Below are 19,551 nucleotides of genomic sequence, written 5' to 3' on the forward strand. Positions count from 1 at the left end.
TTTGTTTTTTTTGCAATTCGTTCCAGTCATTGGCAGCAGAGAACTGGAAGGAAAGGCGGCCAAAGGAAGTGTTGACTTTGGGGATGACCAGGAGATATACCTGCTGGAGCGCATGCTATGGGTGGGTTTGTTATGGTGACCAGTGAGCTGAGATAAGGTGGTGGATTTTGTCCATCCACACCCAGACTAAATCTAAACACGCAGGTTGAAATATCAAAATGAACTCTGAACTATATTCATTTGGGGACAGGTGTGAAACATCCATGGCCATTTACCTAGCTTGCTGTTGCCAGCTAATTTGTCCTGGGATATAAACATTGGGTTGTTATTTTACCTGAAATGCACAAGGTCCTTTACTCCGACAATTAATCCACTGATAAAAGGATAAATCTAGTTTATATTAATCGCTGATCCTTCAATCTTCTACTTCGGACTTTATATGGCTGTTGGCAACCAACTTTAAGGTTCATTCCTACCACCAACTGGACTGGAGTGTTGACCTCAGTTCACTTTTTAATGACACACGTGGGTATTATGCTCCTAAAAACCAATGATGAGGCGGGACTAACAACGCATATTGCATCAAAAACAGAACCAAGTTATAGTTTAACACCTGGCTACGCAGACGCTCGTTGAAGAGCAACCAGTTTGGATGAAGACTAAATAACGTGTGTGTGTATATTTATTTATTTATACAAAGCGAGCGGTGTGGTCAGCATTTAAGTTCACCATTAGCACTTCCTCGTTTGTTCCGCTGTGTCGGTTTGAAAAACCCTCTGGACGTTGCATCATGGGAAACGTCGGTGCGAAGACTGGAGCCCAGGTCAACTGGAGCCACCTGGCGGTGAGTTTGTTCACACCGGAGACCGGCACGGTTAAAAACATCCGTCTGCTCTGAGAAGTAAACTAACGGAAGAGGCCTGTCAAACGAGTAAATTACCCGCAGCCATGAACCTTAATCACTATATTGCCATATTGAAAGTTAACTGATTGTAGCTACTTATGTGGCTGACACGGTGTATGTATTTGTTGTATTTGATCAGTCAGCTGTCCGGTGCAGTTCTCAGGTGATTTGGACCAACGTGCTCCGGGCCATGGCGTCGGTGTGTGTGGCTGTCCGTGTTCGACCCTTGAACAAAAGGTCTGTATACTGTCATTTATTATGTAAACTCTCCTTTAATCGGAGTGGACAATCCATAAATGTTTTTCATGTTGCCGTGTCAGATTGATATAACTTGATGTATGATGACATGACTCAGCATATGAATGAATCAGTGGGGTCTGTGTCATTTTAAGATGATGGACGATAACTTCTTAATGGGCATTGCCTTATTTTATTTTTAACAGCATATTGGATGGCCGTCATTAATTTTCCGTTCACCCAACTCAATCGATAGGTTCAGGCTACTACATGATACTCGAATTTCCGCATGAAACTTAACGACGAGAGATTGTATTTTAATCAAAGTGACAGATTTTGTTTTCTTTGTTTGAGTGGCTGGTCAGGGGCTGGAACGTAATTACAAATCATTTGTTGATTGCAAATTGACCACAAGCGGCACAAACAGATAAAGCAATTATTTCAAACCTTGTTTACATTTGTAAATGATCAAATGTCTTATGTCTGGGAATACTAACACATTTCTTTAATTAAAATCACTTGGTGCTAATTTCATGGTGTTTTTACAGTTAATGTCCAACAATGAATAGAAAACACCTGCGGGCCGCCAGTTGGGGAACTCTATACTATAGTGTACAGTAACTAAGCGGTTTAGTAGTTACTGCCCCGGAGACGACAAAGTATTAACACCAAAAACGTAATTCATTGATTTGGAAGAGATTCAGTGTTGGATAGCCAGCAAGCTAACATATCACCCCTCTCTGTGTTGAGCTGGTTGTTTGAGTAGGCTAACTAACTATAACTTATGCTTTCAGTACTAGTCATTCTCTGATCCTTTGATTGGGTTGACAAAATGTCAGTTAATGCTGCAAGAGCTCTGATAGGTTGGAGGATGTCCTCTGGATGTTGTCATAATTACTGTGTAAGTTTATGGAAGGGGTGAAAACCATGAGCCTCCTAGGTTTTGTATTTTTAGTTGATGTAAGCAGAGGAGGATGAAAACTACCTGTGGTACATCATGGTGTTACCCTACAGAGTTCTGTTGAGGGCTACTGTAGACCTTCATTTCCTATTAGTGTTTTAGTCAATTATTTGGTGACTAAATATATTTAGTATAGTTTTATCTGAAAATGATATATTTTTAAATGTTTCACTTTAAAAAAAAATCTATTCACTGAGGATGATGGTCCTCCCCTTCCTCCTCTGAGGAGCCTCCACTGGAATGAAGGCTATATATCATTAGAAGAATAATGAAATAATATATATATATATTGTTCAGGGATAAATATAGTAATAATTTACTCAACACTAGAGATTGAAGTCCAATGGTGCTTTTTCAAAGATGAACTGCACAGTTCAAATTCTTGTTTCCCGATAAGAGGTGTTTTCTCATTCAAGTAAATTATCATCACAACATTGATTGTATTTATCGTCATGGCACTTACTCACCCACAAACTAACAATATATCGTCTGTAGGCCCTCACTGGACATGGTTTGCTGTTTTCTACATAAAACAGCCTGACTTTTGACTTAATGTAAACTGCTCTAAAAATCTACATCCATTTCACAGAGAAAAGGAAATGTCAGCGACGGTGATTATCCACATGGAGGGGAACACCACTTCTGTAGACTGCAACAAAAAGGTCAATGCAACATTAAATCATCAGAAACCATTCTTGAGCTTTTGTTTTAAGTGACATACATTTTTGGGGGAAGGAACAGACTATGATGATATGAGAAATGTTTGTACAAATATCGGAACCAACCGAAGGTTCTAGAATGAAGATGGCACAATGACAATGGCTCTCCTGTTTTATAAATGAATCAAAGCTGGGTTTTTTGTGTTTGTAGGACATACACAAAGGCATTCCTGGCGTTGGCCTGACTGACCGAGGAAGACATTCATTCTCCTATGATTTCTCCTACGATTCTACTGATGTCAGAAGCCCCAACTTTGTGCCTCAGGAGAAGGTATAGCACAAACACACACACACACCTCTGAACCTGCAGCCACTCAAGTGGCACACTGTTCATCAGCTATACCCTCAATGGAGACCCTGTGGTGTGTTCTCTACGTGGAGGAGAGGCTGTACATCTCTCTGTTATCTTTAAGTTCTGCTCTGGAGGAGAAAGAGCTATGAGAGCTCCCACATACCAACTGAACTCGCCCTGGTTTCACACATCCATCCGGCTTAACCCCTAATTCACCTCTTACTACCCCCTCCCCGCCATCCCTGTTCATTGCAGGTGTATAAAGACTTGGGCTGTGATGTCCTGAAGGCAGCGTTTGAAGGTTACAACGCCTGTGTGTTCGCCTATGGAGAAACTGGATCAGGGAAGTCTTATACCATGATAGGAAGCCCAGTAAGTCACCCAGGATTATTATAATTTTTATTTTTTTGTATTACAACTTTGAAATTGCGACTTTTTTTTTTAAAGGACCGTTTACACTAAAATGCATGAAAATGAAATAACATTGACACCATCTGAAATATAACTGGTGCGCGTCACTGCACTCTAGGAAGCTGAAGACCTAGTGGTGGCTGTGTGAAGATTCGCGCCACTCCTTACTCTGTTTACGACAAATATGTTGTAACTTGTCACTTTGATCTTTAAGGTTTAGTGTGAGATTTTAGCAATAAAGCCCTTTCTCAGCTTACCCAGAGTGGTTAAACTCGTGGATACCATTTTTTTTTTTGTGTGTGTCTGTGTGCATTTTGAAGTTGCTAACTAGCGTTAGCTCAATTGCTAACTAGCGTTAACACAATGGCTGGAAGTCTATTGGAACAGATGGCACAATGATTGTGTGCTAACTCTAGTTAGCAATGGCTCGCAAAACGGCTTTCAACTTCTTTCAAACTGCTTGCAGATACATAAAAATGGTATCCATGATTATCCAAGCCCGTCTCAGCAGAAATATTTGTAATACATTTGTATCTATCGTAACAGTCAAGTTTGGACACATCTACTCATTCCAAGGTTTTTCTTTTTACTATTTTCTACATTGTAGAATAATAGTGAAGACATCAAAACTATGAAATAACACATGGAATCACTGCATATTTGAGTAATAGCTAAATGTAATAAAAGTTTAGGTTTGTTTACATTACCTCGTTTTGTGACAGTTGGGCTGTAGGCTACTCCGCTAGCCGCTTGCTAGCTAGCTGGCTAAAAACCGCAAGCTAGCCTTTTAGGTTCCTACATCTCCCCCATGTGAAATAATCATATTTCTAATTAAATAATATGCCCTGGCAAATATTCTTATACTGCTTCAATGTATTCTCAACCATATCTGCTAAAAATGGAATGCCATTATATTTTGCTTACAGAGAAAAAGCACATGGCTTGGGGTTGTTTTTAGGTGCAGGTTGGAATTTGTCATGAATCTTGCCATGGAGGCAAGCTGGCACAGCCACAAAGTCATAAAATGTTATTTTAAACCTAACCCTTACCTTAACCACACTGCTAACCCTAATGCCTAACCTTAAATTATGACCAAAAAGCATATTTTGTTCATACATTGTTTTAACAGCCGCTCAGATTATAGTTGGTTATCAATGCAAAATAGACTGCTTATGCTATTTAATGCAAAGCTAAACTAAGAGGCGCAATCTGGAAGTTGATTGGTGACAATTACTTTTTAGCCATTTAGCAGACGGTCTTATCCAGAGCAATTAGGGTTAAGTGCCTTACTCAAGGGCACATTGACCTTTCGGCTATATGTTTAATTAGTTTGTGAAACCACTTTTGTTTTCGAAAGAGGAACAAACTATTTTCCTGATTCCATTTTCAACCAAAGCGAGTTTGGTGATAAAATAGTTTCATACTACTCAACACTGCCCCCGATGTTGCGCCACGAATTGTGCGGTCCGTAACAATATTTGAGTGGCAGGTAACTCCGTAGCAGAACTATGCAAGCAGCATAGGCAGGACTTCGTCCAAGGTGCCACCTATTTTTATATTTGTTTTGTGACGTAAAACGACATTCACATATTCCACTGCATTTGTGTAAGGTGGTGTAGACTCTTTAACTTCACATCAGATGCCCTGGCTGTTTGTAGAAGTTTTTGCTTCACTGGACGTGTGTGTCTGTGGAACAGCAGAGGAGAGGGACTATAGGAAACACCATATGTATGTTAAATGTACATGACCTCTCCTGTTATACTTTCTTCCTTGTGTTCCAGGGAGATCTAGGTCTGATTCCACGGATCTGTGATGGCTTGTTCTGTCAGATATCAGAGATGGACCAGGTGGATGGGGCCTCCTTCCGCACAGAGGTCAGGTAAGAGAGAGAGAGCACTAACAGTTTTAATAAGTGTGGCAGACAGTGTGGTCCAATGGTGTTGGCTGGATGGCATGTTCATTTGGCACCTATCTAAAATGTGACTAATTAGCTGAGGGTCGACCATGTGAGGTCATCGCTGTTGGTATTCACAACGTTTACCTGTCCAGACTTTTAGCCAGTAGAGCAGATTCGAACAACCGGGGGAGGATGCGCTAAAGGAAGGTGAACATTGGCTTTTTCACCTTCTGTATGATGAGTCTGAGGTACTCTAGCTGACCTAACTGCCAAACCCCCTACAGTAGCGCTAGGATAGCTGACCTAACTGCCAAACCCCCTACAGTAGCGCTAGGCTAGCTGACCTAACTGCCAAACCCCCTACAGTAGTGCTAGGATAGCTGACCTAACTGCCAAACCCCCTACAGTAGCGCTAGGATAGCTGACCTAACTGCCAAACCCCCTACAGTAGCGCTAGGATAGCTGACCTAACTGCCAAACCCCATAGAGGATAGCTGACCTAACTGCCAAACCCCCTACAGTAGCGCTAGGATAGCTGACCTAACTGCCAAACCCCCTACAGTAGCGCTAGGATAGCTGACCTAACTGCCAAACCCCCTACAGTAGCGCTAGGCTAGCTGACCTAACTGCCAAACCCCCTACAGTAGCGCTAGGCTAGCTGACCTAACTGCCAAACCCCCTACAGTAGCGCTAGGCTAGCTGACCTAACTGCCAAACCCCCTACAGTAGCGCTAGGCTAGCTGACCTAACTGCCAAACCCCCTACAGTAGCGCTAGGATAGCTGACCTAACTGCCAAACCCCATAGAGGAGCGCTAGGCTAGTTTACCTGACTGCTAGTTGGATGATTTTAGAGTACAGCGTGATTACAGTACATCTGTATGCCAATGAACATAAAGACAAGCTGTCTTATACCAGCTCCGCTGTAGTAATTCCTATGAATTTTATGACGAAATAAAATACTTTCCCCAGCCGCTGTCAGAATATATATTTTTTTATATAGAACTATTTTAATTAAATAAACATTCAGGGTATTAAAACTTAATCAGGTGGAAATGGTGTCTGCTTTCATTTTTGTGTGCTCAGAGAGAGATCGTTGTGAGTGTTAAAGTTGTTTCCAGACAACTAAGCAATAACGTTCCCTGTCTCTCTTTCCTCCCACTCACAACCCCAACAGAATACATCTCTTTCCTCCCACTCACAACCCCAACAGAATACATCTCTTTCCTTCCACTCACAACCCCAACAGAATACATCTCTTTCCTCCCACTCACAACCCCAACAGAATACATCTCTTTCCTCCCACTCACAACCCCAACAGAATACATCTCTTTCCTCCCACTCACAACCCCAACAGAATACATCTCTTTCCTCCCACTCACAACCCCAACAGAATACATCTCTTTCCTCCCACTCACAACCCCAACAGAATATCTCTTTCCTCCCACTCACAACCCCAACAGAATATCTCTTTCCTCCCACTCACAACCCCAACAGAATATCTCTTTCCTCCCACTCACAACCCCAACAGAATATCTCTTTCCTCCCACTCACAACTCCAACAGAATACATCTCTCTCCTCCCACTCACAACCCCAACAGAATACATCTCTTTGCTCCCACTCACAACCCCAACAGAATACATCTCTCTCCTCCCACTCACAACCCCAACAGAATACATCTCTCTGTTCAGGCTGTGAAAAGATGACTTGCTTTGATGTAAATGGCACTTTAATCTCTGTCAACAATAGATGAGGAAAATCATGGCTTTTATTATTGTGTTTTTCTGACAGGGTTTAATTAGGTAATTCGCTAAGTGAGTGAAAATTAGCTTGAAAATACAATTTGTCAGTGGATGATTTGGATCAAGTGATAAGTTATTCTGATGGTTGAATGAAAGCAGCTAGTCAGAGTGACAGATATCAGGAACAGGAAATGGAGTAGCTATCTAACGTCATCACAGATTATCATGTGATGTAGTTAAAACTACTTATCTTTCCCCCGTCAAATAGCAAACACCTTTCTAGAGCCTGTAGATACTGAAGGAAGCTTGCGGTCGATTGTTCTGCAGCCCGATGGTGGATGGTAATAATGATGATGGTGATGATTATGATGTGAAATGTTCCATGTCTTTGTTTGTTAGCTACCTGGAGATTTATAATGAGCGTGTGCAGGACCTTCTCACGACTAAAACGGGCCCAGGGAGCAGGTCAGGACTCCACCTCAGAGAACACCCCAAGGATGGGCCCTATGTGGAGAGTAAGACTTTATTACATTTACATTTAAGTCATTTAGCAGATGCTCTTATCCAGAGCGACTTACAAATTGGTGCATTCACCTTATGATATCACTCACGACCACATTGATCAGGGGTCTACAACCTTTTCTTGCCCAGGGACCCCCCCTCCCAGCCAGACCGCTAACACAGGGACCCCCCTCCCTCCCAGCTAGACCGGCAACACCGGGACCCCCCCTCCCTCCCAGCTAGACCGGCAACGCCGGGACCCCCCCCTCCCTCCCAGCTAGACCGGCAACGCCGGGACCCCCCCCTCCCTCCCAGCTAGACCGGCAACGCCGGGACCCCCCCCCCCTCCCTCCCAGCTAGACCGGCAACGCGGGGACCCCCTCCCTCCCAGCTAGACCGGCAACGCGGGGACCCCCCCTCCCTCCCAGCTTGGCCGGCAACGCGGGGACCCCCCCCCCAGCTAGACCGGCAACGCGGGGACCCCCCCCCCCCCAGCTAGACCGGCAACGCGGGGACCCCATCATGTTAGCCCAACATTTGTTATCATCAGGTGAATAATAATGGCAAAGAAAAGTTATCAACATTTTAAAATTAATAGATTTGGTAGAAACGCTGAACTAAATTATGAAGGCAACATGTAAAGTGTTGGTCCCATGTTTCATGAGCTGAATTAAAAGATCCCAAGAATGTTCCTTACGCACAAAACATAAGTTTTGTGCGCAAATTTGTTTACATCCCTGCAGTTTTGCAACTTTAGCCTGCATCTTTGATATGTGCTGAGAGAAGGACAGTGCACCGTCTAGCCATACTCCCATTTACTTGTATGAGTTGACTACCTCAAGCTCTAAACCCTCAGAGGTAGTAATAACACCAGTGGGGAGAGGGGCATTCTTCTTACCAAACCACATGACCTTTGTTTTGGAGTTGTTCAGAACAAGGTTAAAAAAGCTTGTTGGACATGTTGCTAACTAAACACTGGTCTCTGTTGTCTTCACATCATTAAAGGTGAAGACTTATTTTTTTCAAATAAATTCTCTGTAATTATTATTACGTGATTAAACTAATCATGTAATTAACTAGGAAGTCGGGGCACCACGGACAATCTTCAGATTACAAAGTTATACTTTTCTGAATATAACTCTACAGATATAAAAATCTGATCAATTAGTCTTCTACTAATGAATTATTCTTTACCTCACGTCAGTCTCATCTGAACGTCATAAATTGTTGGTTATCTGCATGAACCCATCCTTTAATATAAATCATCCTTACACCAATTGGCTTAATCATTTTATTTATTAACTAAATAATCATAGAAATGCATAAACAAACAGTAGATATTGGTTACTAACAGTGATAGGGAAGATCCCCTAGTGGGCTAAGCCGATATGACTGCTTGGTGGGCAAAGGGAAGGGGGTGTGGACTGAGAAAGAGCGGGGAAGACGAAATGGATTCCCTTTCAGTCTATAATTATATACATTGAAATGCTAATCCTTCGCCCGTGAACGGCTGCTCATTCGAGAATAATTGCAAGTACGTATTTACGGTGTATGTCATTGTTGTCTTCTCTGTTGGAATCCGGAGAGTTAATCTCTCTTTCTGTTTCCCTGAAGCTCAAAGTCTTTTGTGGTTAGACTGGAGACTTCAGAGTACCATTCAGAAATGTTCTCATAGAATAGATGTTTTCGGCTGTTGTCGGTATTCGCATCCCAGTTTTACATAATTTCTAGCTGCAGACTAGTAATTAGTATCTAAGATTTGCTCTTATTCTGTAGGGATCGATAGTTTCAGAGTTTAACCATTTCCAGCCGTGTAGCCAATGCTCCACGTGGTTTGGTTTTCTAGTCTTGGTTCTCAAACCTGTGCCATCTCAGCTTACACCGAGGTCTGAACTATTCGCAATCACAGCTCACGCTGTGGGTTTGATTAGTCTGAAGAGGATTTCCTCAGGAGGGGCTTTTGTTCGTAACAGTAGAAAAGGCGGTTCCATGACGCCAGATCATGTCTGTGTTCACGGGGGCGTGGCTGGTGACTAGTTAAACTTTACAGGGAATACAATTCTCCCAAAATGTAAAGGTTCACATTACATCATTTCACAAATAGTTTCATCTTTACTCATTCATTTTATACAATAATTAGATGCAAACGCCATAATTGAGAAATGTACACGTTCAGAGATAGTAGTTCTGTGTGTTTCCTGTCCTTCGTGAGGTCACCAAATGAAACACACTCAACATAAGTGTCCCTTAAATGTCCACGGACCCTTCCCACATTCTCACAAGTGGACATATACATTTGAAGTCGGAAGTTTACATACACTTAGGTTGGAGTCATTAAAACTCGTTTTTCAAGCACTCCACAAATGTCTTGTTTACGAACTATACTTTTGGCAAGTCGGTTAGGACATCTACTTTCTGCATGACAAAAGTCATTTTTCCAGCAATTGTTTACAGACAGATTTTCACTTATAATTCACTGTATCACAATTCCAGTGGGTTAGAAGTTTACATACATTAAGTTGACTGTGCCTTTAAATAGCTTGGAAAATTCCAGAAAATGTCATGGCTTTAGAAGCTTCTGATTGACTCAAATGATGTCAAATTGCCTATTGGAGGTGTACCTGTGGATGTATTTCAAGGCCTACCTTCAAACTCAGTGCCTCTTTGCTTGACATCATGGGAAAATCTAAAGAAATAAGCCAAGACCTCAGAATTTGTTTTTAGAAGTGTGGTTCATCCTTGGGAGCAATTTCCAAATGCCTGAAGGTACTATGTTCATCTGTACAAACAATAGTACGCAAGTATAAACACCATAGGACCACGCAGCCGTCATACCGCTCAGGAAGGAGACGCGTTCTGTCTCCTAGAGATGAATGCACTTTGGTGCGAAAAGTGCAAATCAATCCCAGAACAACAGCATAGGACCTTGTGAAGATGCTGGAGGAAACAGTCCTATATCGACATAACCTGAAAGGCCGCTCAGCAAGGAAGAAGCCACTGCTCCAAAACCGTCATAAAAAAGACAGACGACAGTTTAACTGCACATGAGGACGAAGATTGTAGTTTTTGGAGAAATGTCCTCTGGTCTGATGAAACAAAAATATAATTGTTTGGCTATAATGACCATTGTTATGTTTGGAGGAAAAAGGGGGAGGCTTGCAAGCCAAAGAACACCATCCCAACCGTGAAGCACGGGGGTGGCAGCATCATGCTTTGCTGCAGGAGGGACTGGTGCACTTCACAAAATAGCTGGCATCATGAGGCAGGAAAATCATGTGGATATATTGAAGCAACATCTCAAGACATCAGTCAGGAAGTTAAAGCTTGGTTGCAAATGGGTCTTCCAAATGGACAATGACCCCAAGCATACTTCCAAAGTTGTGGCAAAATGGCTTAAGGAGAACAAGGTATTGAAGTGGCCATCACAAAGTCCTGACCTCAATCCTATAGAAAATGTGTAGGCAGAACTGAAAAAGCGTGTGCGAGCAAGGAGGCCTACAAACCTGACTCAGTTAAACCAGTTCTGTCAGGAGGAATGGGCCAAATTTCACCCAACTTATTGTGGGAAGCTTGTGGAAGGCTACCTGGAACGTTTGACCCAAGTTAAACAATTTTTAAAGGCAATGCTACCAAATACTAATTGAGTGCATGTACACTTCTAACCCACTGGGAATGGGATGAAGGATAAAAGCTTAAATAAATAATTCTCTCTACTATTATTCTGACGTTTCACATTCTTAACATAAAGTGGTGATCCTAGCTGACCTAAGACAGGGAATTCTTACTAGGATTAAATGTCAGGAATTGTGAAACTGAGTTTAAATGTATTTAGCTAAGGTGTATGTGAACTTCCGACTTCAACTGTATCTCTTCTAGACAAACCCTGTCTCCCACCATGCAGTGCTCCATGGTGCTGGTCTGCAGTGTCCACGATAATCAGACTGCATGCCTTACCGCCTTTTGGGACAACAACTTCCATTGTCAGAGCGGTCACTCGACTATCTTGTCAATATAATAGAACTTTGTCTGCAGGAGGAGCGCTGTCTGTTTGAACTCTGACCCCTAACCCTGTCTCCCACCATGCAGTGATCCATGGTGCTTGTCTGCTATTAGAGAGTGATTTCACATTCTTACAATAAAGTGGTGATCTTAACTGACCTAAAACGGGATTTTTTCCTAGGATTAAATGTCAGGAATTGTGAAAAACTGAGTTTAAATATATTTGGCTAAGGTGTATGTAAACTTCCGACTTCAACTGTTTCATTTTCCCATTTTGACGATTTAGGAGTTTGGCCACGTGAAATCCTTTGTTCACTCTGTGGTATCTCTCTCGCGCTCTCTCGCTCGCTCTCTTTTTTTTTTTAAATTGTGTATTTTTTTTAATTTTTTTATCTATTTTTTTTTTTTGCTTGAGAAGGGGGAGAGTCTCCGCCAGGCGTTTACGACCTGAGATAACAGGACCTGGGTGTAGGAGATAGGGGGGAAGCCACGATCTACACCCAGAAAGGGCCACGTCATGACACTGGTAGACATGTTGCTAACCAACAAAGGTCATAGTGGCTGACTGGATATGAGCATGTCTGGAGTGTGTCTCACTTTTTTTATTGATCTCTCTAAGGCTTTTGATACAGTTGATCATGCTATACTAAGGCAGAGATTGTCGAGCGTAGGTCTTTCAGAGCATGCAGTTGCATGGTTTGTTAACTATCTGTCTGATAGAACTCGGTGCACTTAATTTGATGGGCTTATGTCTGTTAAATTGTCTGTCTTTAATGGTGTGCCCCAAGGCTCTGTACTTGGTCCTCTCTTATTCACTTTTTATATAAATAATTTGGACAAAAATGTCCAATGCGCAACTTCATTTTTATGCTGATACTGTTATTTACTGTTGTGCCCCGTCTCTTACAAAAGCTTTCCAGAACTTGCTAAATGCTTTTTATATTGTTCAACATACCTTGTGTCAATTGAAGCTTATCCTCAATACTGACAAAACTAAACTAATGGTGTTTTCTAAAGCAAGAAATAGACCTCTGAACCTTTCAGCTATGACAACCTGTCAGGGCAAGGAGATTGAGGTTGTAACCTCGTATAAATATATTGGAATTTTGATTGATGATGGCCTCTCTTATAAAATGCATATTCAACAACTTACAAAAAAATTTAAGCTGAAATTGGGATTTTATTTTAGGAATAAGGCCTGTTTTTCTTTTGAAGCCAGAAGGAGACTAGTATCAGCTACGTTTATGCTTTTACTAGACTATGGGGATATTTTATATATGAATGCTTCCGTGTTTGAGATCAATTGACACCCTTTACCATGGCACTTTGAGATTTATTTTAAACTGCAAAACCCTTACGCACCACTGCACTTTGTATACCAGGGTTGGCTGGCCTTCTCTAGTCACTCGTAGGCTCAGTCACTGAAATACTTTTATTTACAAAGCCATTTTGGGTTTACTACCTTTTTTTATTTGGGCATTTTTATTGTTCAGAAATGTGGTGGGTACTCGCTTTGTTCGCTGGACTTTATCCTGCTAACTGTTCCAAATGTCCGAACTGAATTTGGTAAAAGGGCTTTTATGTACTCTGCTCCATCGGCTAGGAACGCCTTACAAAATACTTTTAAACTGGAAGAACTTGTCCCGATTTGGTGTTTTTAAGTCATTGATGAATGATCTTGAGACTGATTCCCTGACCTGTCAATGTTTTATGATTTTGTTATACTCTTGTGAATTCTATGCTTTATACTAGATTACTTGTAGTTTTTCATGTTCTGTGTCTTTACAAAAAAAATAATGATTTGGTGCTGCCTATCTTGGCCAGGACGCTCTTGAAAAAGAGATTTTAAATCTTAATGACCCCTTCCTGGTTAAATAAAGGTTAAATAAAATAAATGTCAGGTGTGTCTCTCTCTCTGTGTGTGTGGTCAGACCTGTCGCCGCGCCTGGTTCAGAACTACACTGATATTGAGGAGCTAATGCATGCTGGGAATGCCAAACGCACCACGGCGAACACAGGCATGAATGACGTCAGCAGCTGCTCTCACTCCAGCTTCACCATCATCTTCACACAGGTAAACACACACACACACACACACACACACACACACACACACACACACACACACACACACACACACACACACACACACACACACAGAAACTGCTGGTGACCAAGTGTTCACAATGTCTATTTTTGTACTATAATATACCAATACCTGCCTCTTAGACTATTTTATCCATAGTGACTTACAGTACATTGAGTTATTTATTTTGTGTGTTTCACTGTGTGAACCCACAACTTTGATCTGATCAACTGACCCACACAGGACCACACCATGTATTCATGTCCGTTTTTACTTGGGTGTGTGTGTGTGTGTGTGGTTGACCCTTTTTGACTTTGTTGAAGAAAAGTATTTTCTTGCCTTAAGGTGCAACCAAAGACCAGCGCTCGAGATCAAATTTGTCCAAAATTATTATATAGAGATGTTTTGCTTTGAGCCACATCCAGCTATACATGTTAAGTAGCACAGTGTTGAGTGCTGATTTGTCTGCATCCCTCCCTCCATCCATCAAGCCATCCCTCCCTCCATCCATCAAGCCATCCCTCCCTCCCTCCTGACGTTAACAGCTCTGTGTCTGTGTGTCACCTTGGTCTCCAGGTTCGTTTTGATGCAGAGCTGCCATGTGAGACAGTGAGTAAGATCCACCTGGTAGACTTGGCAGGCAGTGAGAAGACTGGTGCCAGACTGAAGGAAGGAGCCAACATCAACAAGTCCCTGGTCACTCTGGGTAGTGTCATCTCTGCTCTGGGTAAATTTATGCTTAGTACACATGGACGAGCACATGAACAGACGGAAACGCAAGCACAGATGCGCCCACACACACACACACACACACCACATGTCTAATGCCAACCATGACATGACAACTCAGGCTATTAGTAATACCAATTAAACTCTGTACCAGGATTTTGAGTCAGTCTACCAAGCGGTAGCTACACTACTGGCAGCCACGCTACTAAGTATTCATCTCTCTGGCCAGCTTTGTGGCATGAAACATAAGTCCTTTCACGCTTTTGTAGTTGTTTTGGAAGATGTTATTGTGGAATTTTTTTCCAGTCTGTTTCAGTCAATTAGTGTTTCGTGTCGGTCTCTCTGGGGGGAGTGTGTTTACTTCTTTGTGTGTCTTGCCTCCTAGCTTGTGTGTGTGGAGGAGGTGTTTACAAAAAAGTAAAAGCTGCTCTTCACCCCCCTGTAAAGTCTCTGTCTGTTCTCTCCTAGCTGATACATGTGTGACTGGAGGAGGAAGGAGCTCCCACACAGGGAAGAGGAAGAAGCAGCTGTTTATCCCCTACAGAGACTCTCTTCTGACCTGGCTCCTGAAAGATAGCCTGGGGGGAAACTCCAAGACAATCATGATAGCAAGTATGGTTGATCTTAGTCAGTGGTATTCAGTCGGGGGTTGCTAACAAAAAGGACTAGTAGTGTAACCTATTTTGGTGGTGAATTGTCATAGTATTAATTTAACATTTTGAGTCATTTATCAGACACTTATCCAGAGTGATTTACAGTTAGTGCATTGGTGTTGATTATTCGCTTTGGTATTGCTGATTTGATTGATCTCTCTTTTAGTAAGAGATCCACCTCACTCCTGTTTGTGTCCATCTTTCTGTCCAGCCCTTTCTCCTGCTGACGTGCACTACGGTGAGACACTGCGCACGTTGCGCTACGCTAACCGAGCTAAGAACATCGTCGTCAAGCCCACAGTCAACGAGGACAGCGGTGTTAGAGTCATCAGAGAACTGCAGCAGGAGGTCGGTAGACTGAGAGGACTGATGGACTATAACAACCAGGTAGGTGTTCTAGTATCCGAAAGGTCGCTAGTTCGATTCCCAGAGCTGACAAAGTGAAAATAAATCTCTGTGTCCTTGAGCAAGGCACTTCATTTCTCCAGGGTTGCTGTTGATAATAGCAGGCGGGGGAACAGCCTCACCCCCCCCCCCCCCCCCTGTCCTCTCCTACAGGTGTTGGGTAACTGGAATGACAACATCTGGGGGGGTGTTTGAGTCCTGGGCATCTGGGGGGGTGTTTGAGTCCTGGGTAACTGGAATGTCAGTAACTTTGTGAAGAGTAAGAAGTCATAGAAACCCTGCCTGAACTTTCTCCTTATCTCTCTCACTTTCTCAGACACACACGTACTTACGTCTCTCCCAGTAGATCGACCCAACAGATGGCTGTTTCAGTGTCAAATCTGAGGTCTGAGCTTTGGGCTCCATCTGTCCCTTTGTCCGGTTCCACAGATCCGTCAGAAAGCCTCAGGAGGTTGACATGTATTAGTAGTGTTTATCGTCCCAGATAAACCCTATTCCCTTTATAGTGCACTACTTTATTCCCTTTTTGTAGTGCACTACCAGGGCCCAAAGGGGATAGTCTTTACTGCTTCTCACACCATTCTGTTGCTGCTAGCGTAAACTCTTGTTTATGTGGCAGTCGAAATAAGATGACAAAACAATATCCAGGAAACAATTTGCTGTTGGTTCTGTCGACTCAGTAGCTCTGCAATAAATGTCCCTTTATTCCCTTTATAGGGCACTACTTTTGACCAGTGCTCATAGGGAATAGGGTGTCATTTATAGGGCACTACATTTGACCAGGGATCATAGGGATAGGGTGTCATTTATAGGGCACTACTTTTGACCAGGTCCCACAGGGGATAGGGTGTCATTTATAGGGCACTACTTTTGACCAGGTCCCACAGGGAATAGGGTGTTATTTATAGGGCACTACTTTTGACCAGGTCCCACAGGGAATAGGGTGTCATTTATAGGGCACTACTTTTGACCAGGTCCCACAGGGAATAGGGTGTCATTATAGGGCACTACTTTTGACCAGGTCCCACAGGGAATAGGGTGTCATTATAGGGCACTACTTTTGACCAGGTCCCACAGGGAATAGGGTGTCATTTATAGGGCAATGCAATAAAAAAAAACACTCTAAAATGTGCAATTTTGTAATACATCACAATGCCACAGATGTGTCAAGTTGAGGGAGCTTTCAATTGACATGCTGACTACAGAAATGTCCATCAGAGCTGTTGCCAGAGAATTGAATGTTCATTTCTCTACCATAAACTGCCTCCAAAAACATTTTAGAGTATTTGGCCTTATGTCCAATCAGCCTCACAACCATAGCCCATGTGTAACCACGCCAACACAGTGGGTCGGCCTGGCTCCCCAGTCATGTGAAATCCCGTAGATTAGGGCCTAATTTATTTCAAATCCAATTTTATTGGTCACATACACATGGTTAGCAGATGTTAATGCGAGTGTAGCGAAATGCTTGTGCTTCTAGTTCCGACAGTGAAGTAATCTAACAATTCCACAACAACTACCTAATACACACATCTAAAGGGATGGAATAAGAATATGTACATATAAATATATGGATGAGCGATGACCGAGCGGAAAGTATCCAATTGACTGCAACTCAGCAAAATCTTTGAAATTGTTGCTTGTTGTGTTTTATATTTTTGTTCAGTATAAATGAGTTGGTTGAGACTCAATTTTTAATGGAGGATAATCACTTGACAGACTTTGGTGGAATAGTTTCTAGTTTTTCAGGGATGAGCATTTTTTGTTTTCAGCATCTTTGTTCTTATGTTCTGCTGTGGACTGATTTATGGTGATTTATGAATTGAATAATGTTGCTTGGAAAGAAGAACCTAATTGTTTGAAAATGAAAGTTAGGGTTAATTATTTTGCCAAGGTAAACTTTGTTTGGAGGAGTGTTCAGGACTGTGTTATGACAATAGCTGCAGGGGCGGCAGGTAGCCTAGTGGTTAGAGCGTTGGGCCAAAAGGTTGCTAGATCGAAACCCTGAGCTGACAAGGTACAAAATCTGTCGTTCTGCCCCTGAACAAGGCAGTTAACCCACTGTTCTCCGGTAGGCCATCATTTAAAATAAGAATTTGTTCTTGACTGACTTGCCTAGTTAAAGGTTACATTTAAAAACATATATATTTTTAATAACCCACAAGTGCTCATCAGTCTACCTATCAGCCCTGCGATTTGGGTCTGTTAACTTACGAGGACCAAGCAGGTTGTTAGATGTGGTAAGTGTTAAGTTAGAGGTTAGTGTCATGGTTGCATTGTAACTTCCTACAGTATTGGAAGACACACACACACACACACACACACAGACACACACACACTGCAATACTTATACATGGTTATATAGCAGTCTAATATGGAGTTAGATGCAGGTTTTCCTACACTCCAGTTAACAGAACAGTAACCAACATTCTGATATAAGCTATGCAGAAATGACATTTGGCATTTTCAGTAAACATTGGCATGTAGTTTGTCTTCCCTAACTCTGTCCCTCTTTCCGTCCCATGTAACAGGCGCTTGTAGTTTCCATATCCTACCAGCGGGTGTCAGTGTTGCTCTGCTGAACCTCGTGCTCAGCCTCAGCGACTGTAGAAAAGGAGGGAGGGATAAGGGTAATAAAGGAAGAGTCAACCTGGCGTTGCTATTTAGATTAGAATGGCATCCGACTGGCATTACAGCTGCTGAAATGGTCCTGAAGTCAACATCTGACACTGGGGGAGAGATGGAGAGAGCAGAGGAAACATCAGACGTGTCTAATCACTTACTCTATCTCTCTCTCTCTCTCTCTCTCTCTCTCTCTCTCCATCCCATATGGCTCCTCAGTGTGTAGAAGAGAGAGTGAGAGAATTTCCTCCTTCACGCTTTAGTCTGCCAGCCCAGAGTTTAGAGTGAGAGAAGAACAGCAGGAGGAAGACGAGATGAGTGACGTGACATTTTTAGCTGGTTGGCATTGGAAACTGTCGAAACAACAGGGTTAGTTTGGAATCTTAATGTTACCACAATGCTGTGCAGTGGTTACTTGACTCACTTTGAAAAGTTTCATTACGTTTCAAAATCTTTGAAAACGTTTGCACCTGAACTGGACCCGCCCACCTGCTATTGTGGAATATTGTAGGTAATTACCAGTCACTGCTGATGTCTAATTAACAGGTCTTGATTAGCTACATATAGCTCTGTGTTCATTATGCTACCGTCCGTCAGTCTGTTCCTCGTGTTCATTAAGACAGCCATGTAGTAAATCTCAGATGTTCAATCTATACAGTTAAATATCGCCATATTTTCTGTCCTAATTGGCTGTACCTCCACCAAAACTCCAGTATTTTTCCTTCATAGCTTATTCTGACATTTTTTTTTTTAAATAGGGAGACAATTTGTTTTTCTGGCAGTTTTATTTCTGTATTATCTCATGGCTCCTCCTTGTCCTTGTGCAGCAGACATATGGTGAGCACATCGAATCGCAATAAAATCACACTATCGAATAGCAATGCATATAGAATCGTGAGAATCTCCAATACATATTGTATCAACACTTAAAGTATCATGATAATATCTTATCGTGAGATTCCTGGCAGTTCCCAGCCCCACGTTGAAGGGTGAGCTTCTGAAATGGTAACTGGGCCCTTGGTCAAAAGTAGTGCACTATTAAGGGAGTGGGATGAATACATGGTCTATGTCTACAGACGAGCTGGGGACAGACCTGAGGGGAACAGACAACACAACGAAGCCTGGCCGTGTTTCTCGTTAAGTTAGGAATCGGGATGCTTTGTGACACTCGGGCTAAAAGGCCACTGTCCTGGCAAGCCGCTGGCACACTGATGGCGTAACTCTCTAAAGTGTTTGATGAACGGCTTTATGGATTTTACATTTTTTTTTGTCTTCTGCTACATTTGCATTCTGTACAAGATGACGAATGGTAGAGCCAGGCATGGAACTAGGGATACTTTGATGAATGCAGGAGACATATTAGAGGCTAGTGTGTGAGTGAGAGAGAACTAGAC

At 42.4% G+C, this 19,551-nt stretch overlaps 1 protein-coding gene across 1 annotated transcript in view; it reads left to right on the forward strand.

Moving 5' to 3' along the window:
* The first annotated feature begins 212 nt into the window (after nucleotides 1-212).
* The window catches only part of LOC106589914 (uncharacterized), a 58,899-nt gene continuing 39,560 nt past the window's right edge, over nucleotides 213-19,551 (forward strand). The window contains exons 1-10 of the mRNA XM_082970591.1: nucleotides 213-1,141; nucleotides 2,692-2,764; nucleotides 2,973-3,092; nucleotides 3,369-3,485; nucleotides 5,306-5,403; nucleotides 7,562-7,677; nucleotides 13,594-13,736; nucleotides 14,325-14,475; nucleotides 14,946-15,089; nucleotides 15,342-15,517. Coding sequence (XP_082826717.1) covers nucleotides 1,095-1,141; nucleotides 2,692-2,764; nucleotides 2,973-3,092; nucleotides 3,369-3,485; nucleotides 5,306-5,403; nucleotides 7,562-7,677; nucleotides 13,594-13,736; nucleotides 14,325-14,475; nucleotides 14,946-15,089; nucleotides 15,342-15,517 — 1,185 coding nt within the window. The 5' untranslated portion in view covers nucleotides 213-1,094. The remainder of the gene's footprint in view (nucleotides 1,142-2,691; nucleotides 2,765-2,972; nucleotides 3,093-3,368; nucleotides 3,486-5,305; nucleotides 5,404-7,561; nucleotides 7,678-13,593; nucleotides 13,737-14,324; nucleotides 14,476-14,945; nucleotides 15,090-15,341; nucleotides 15,518-19,551) is intronic.

The sequence above is a fragment of the Salmo salar genome, chromosome 28 (assembly GCF_965601325.2).
Source record: "Salmo salar chromosome 28, fSalSal1, whole genome shotgun sequence".
Taxonomy (NCBI): domain Eukaryota; kingdom Metazoa; phylum Chordata; class Actinopteri; order Salmoniformes; family Salmonidae; genus Salmo; species Salmo salar.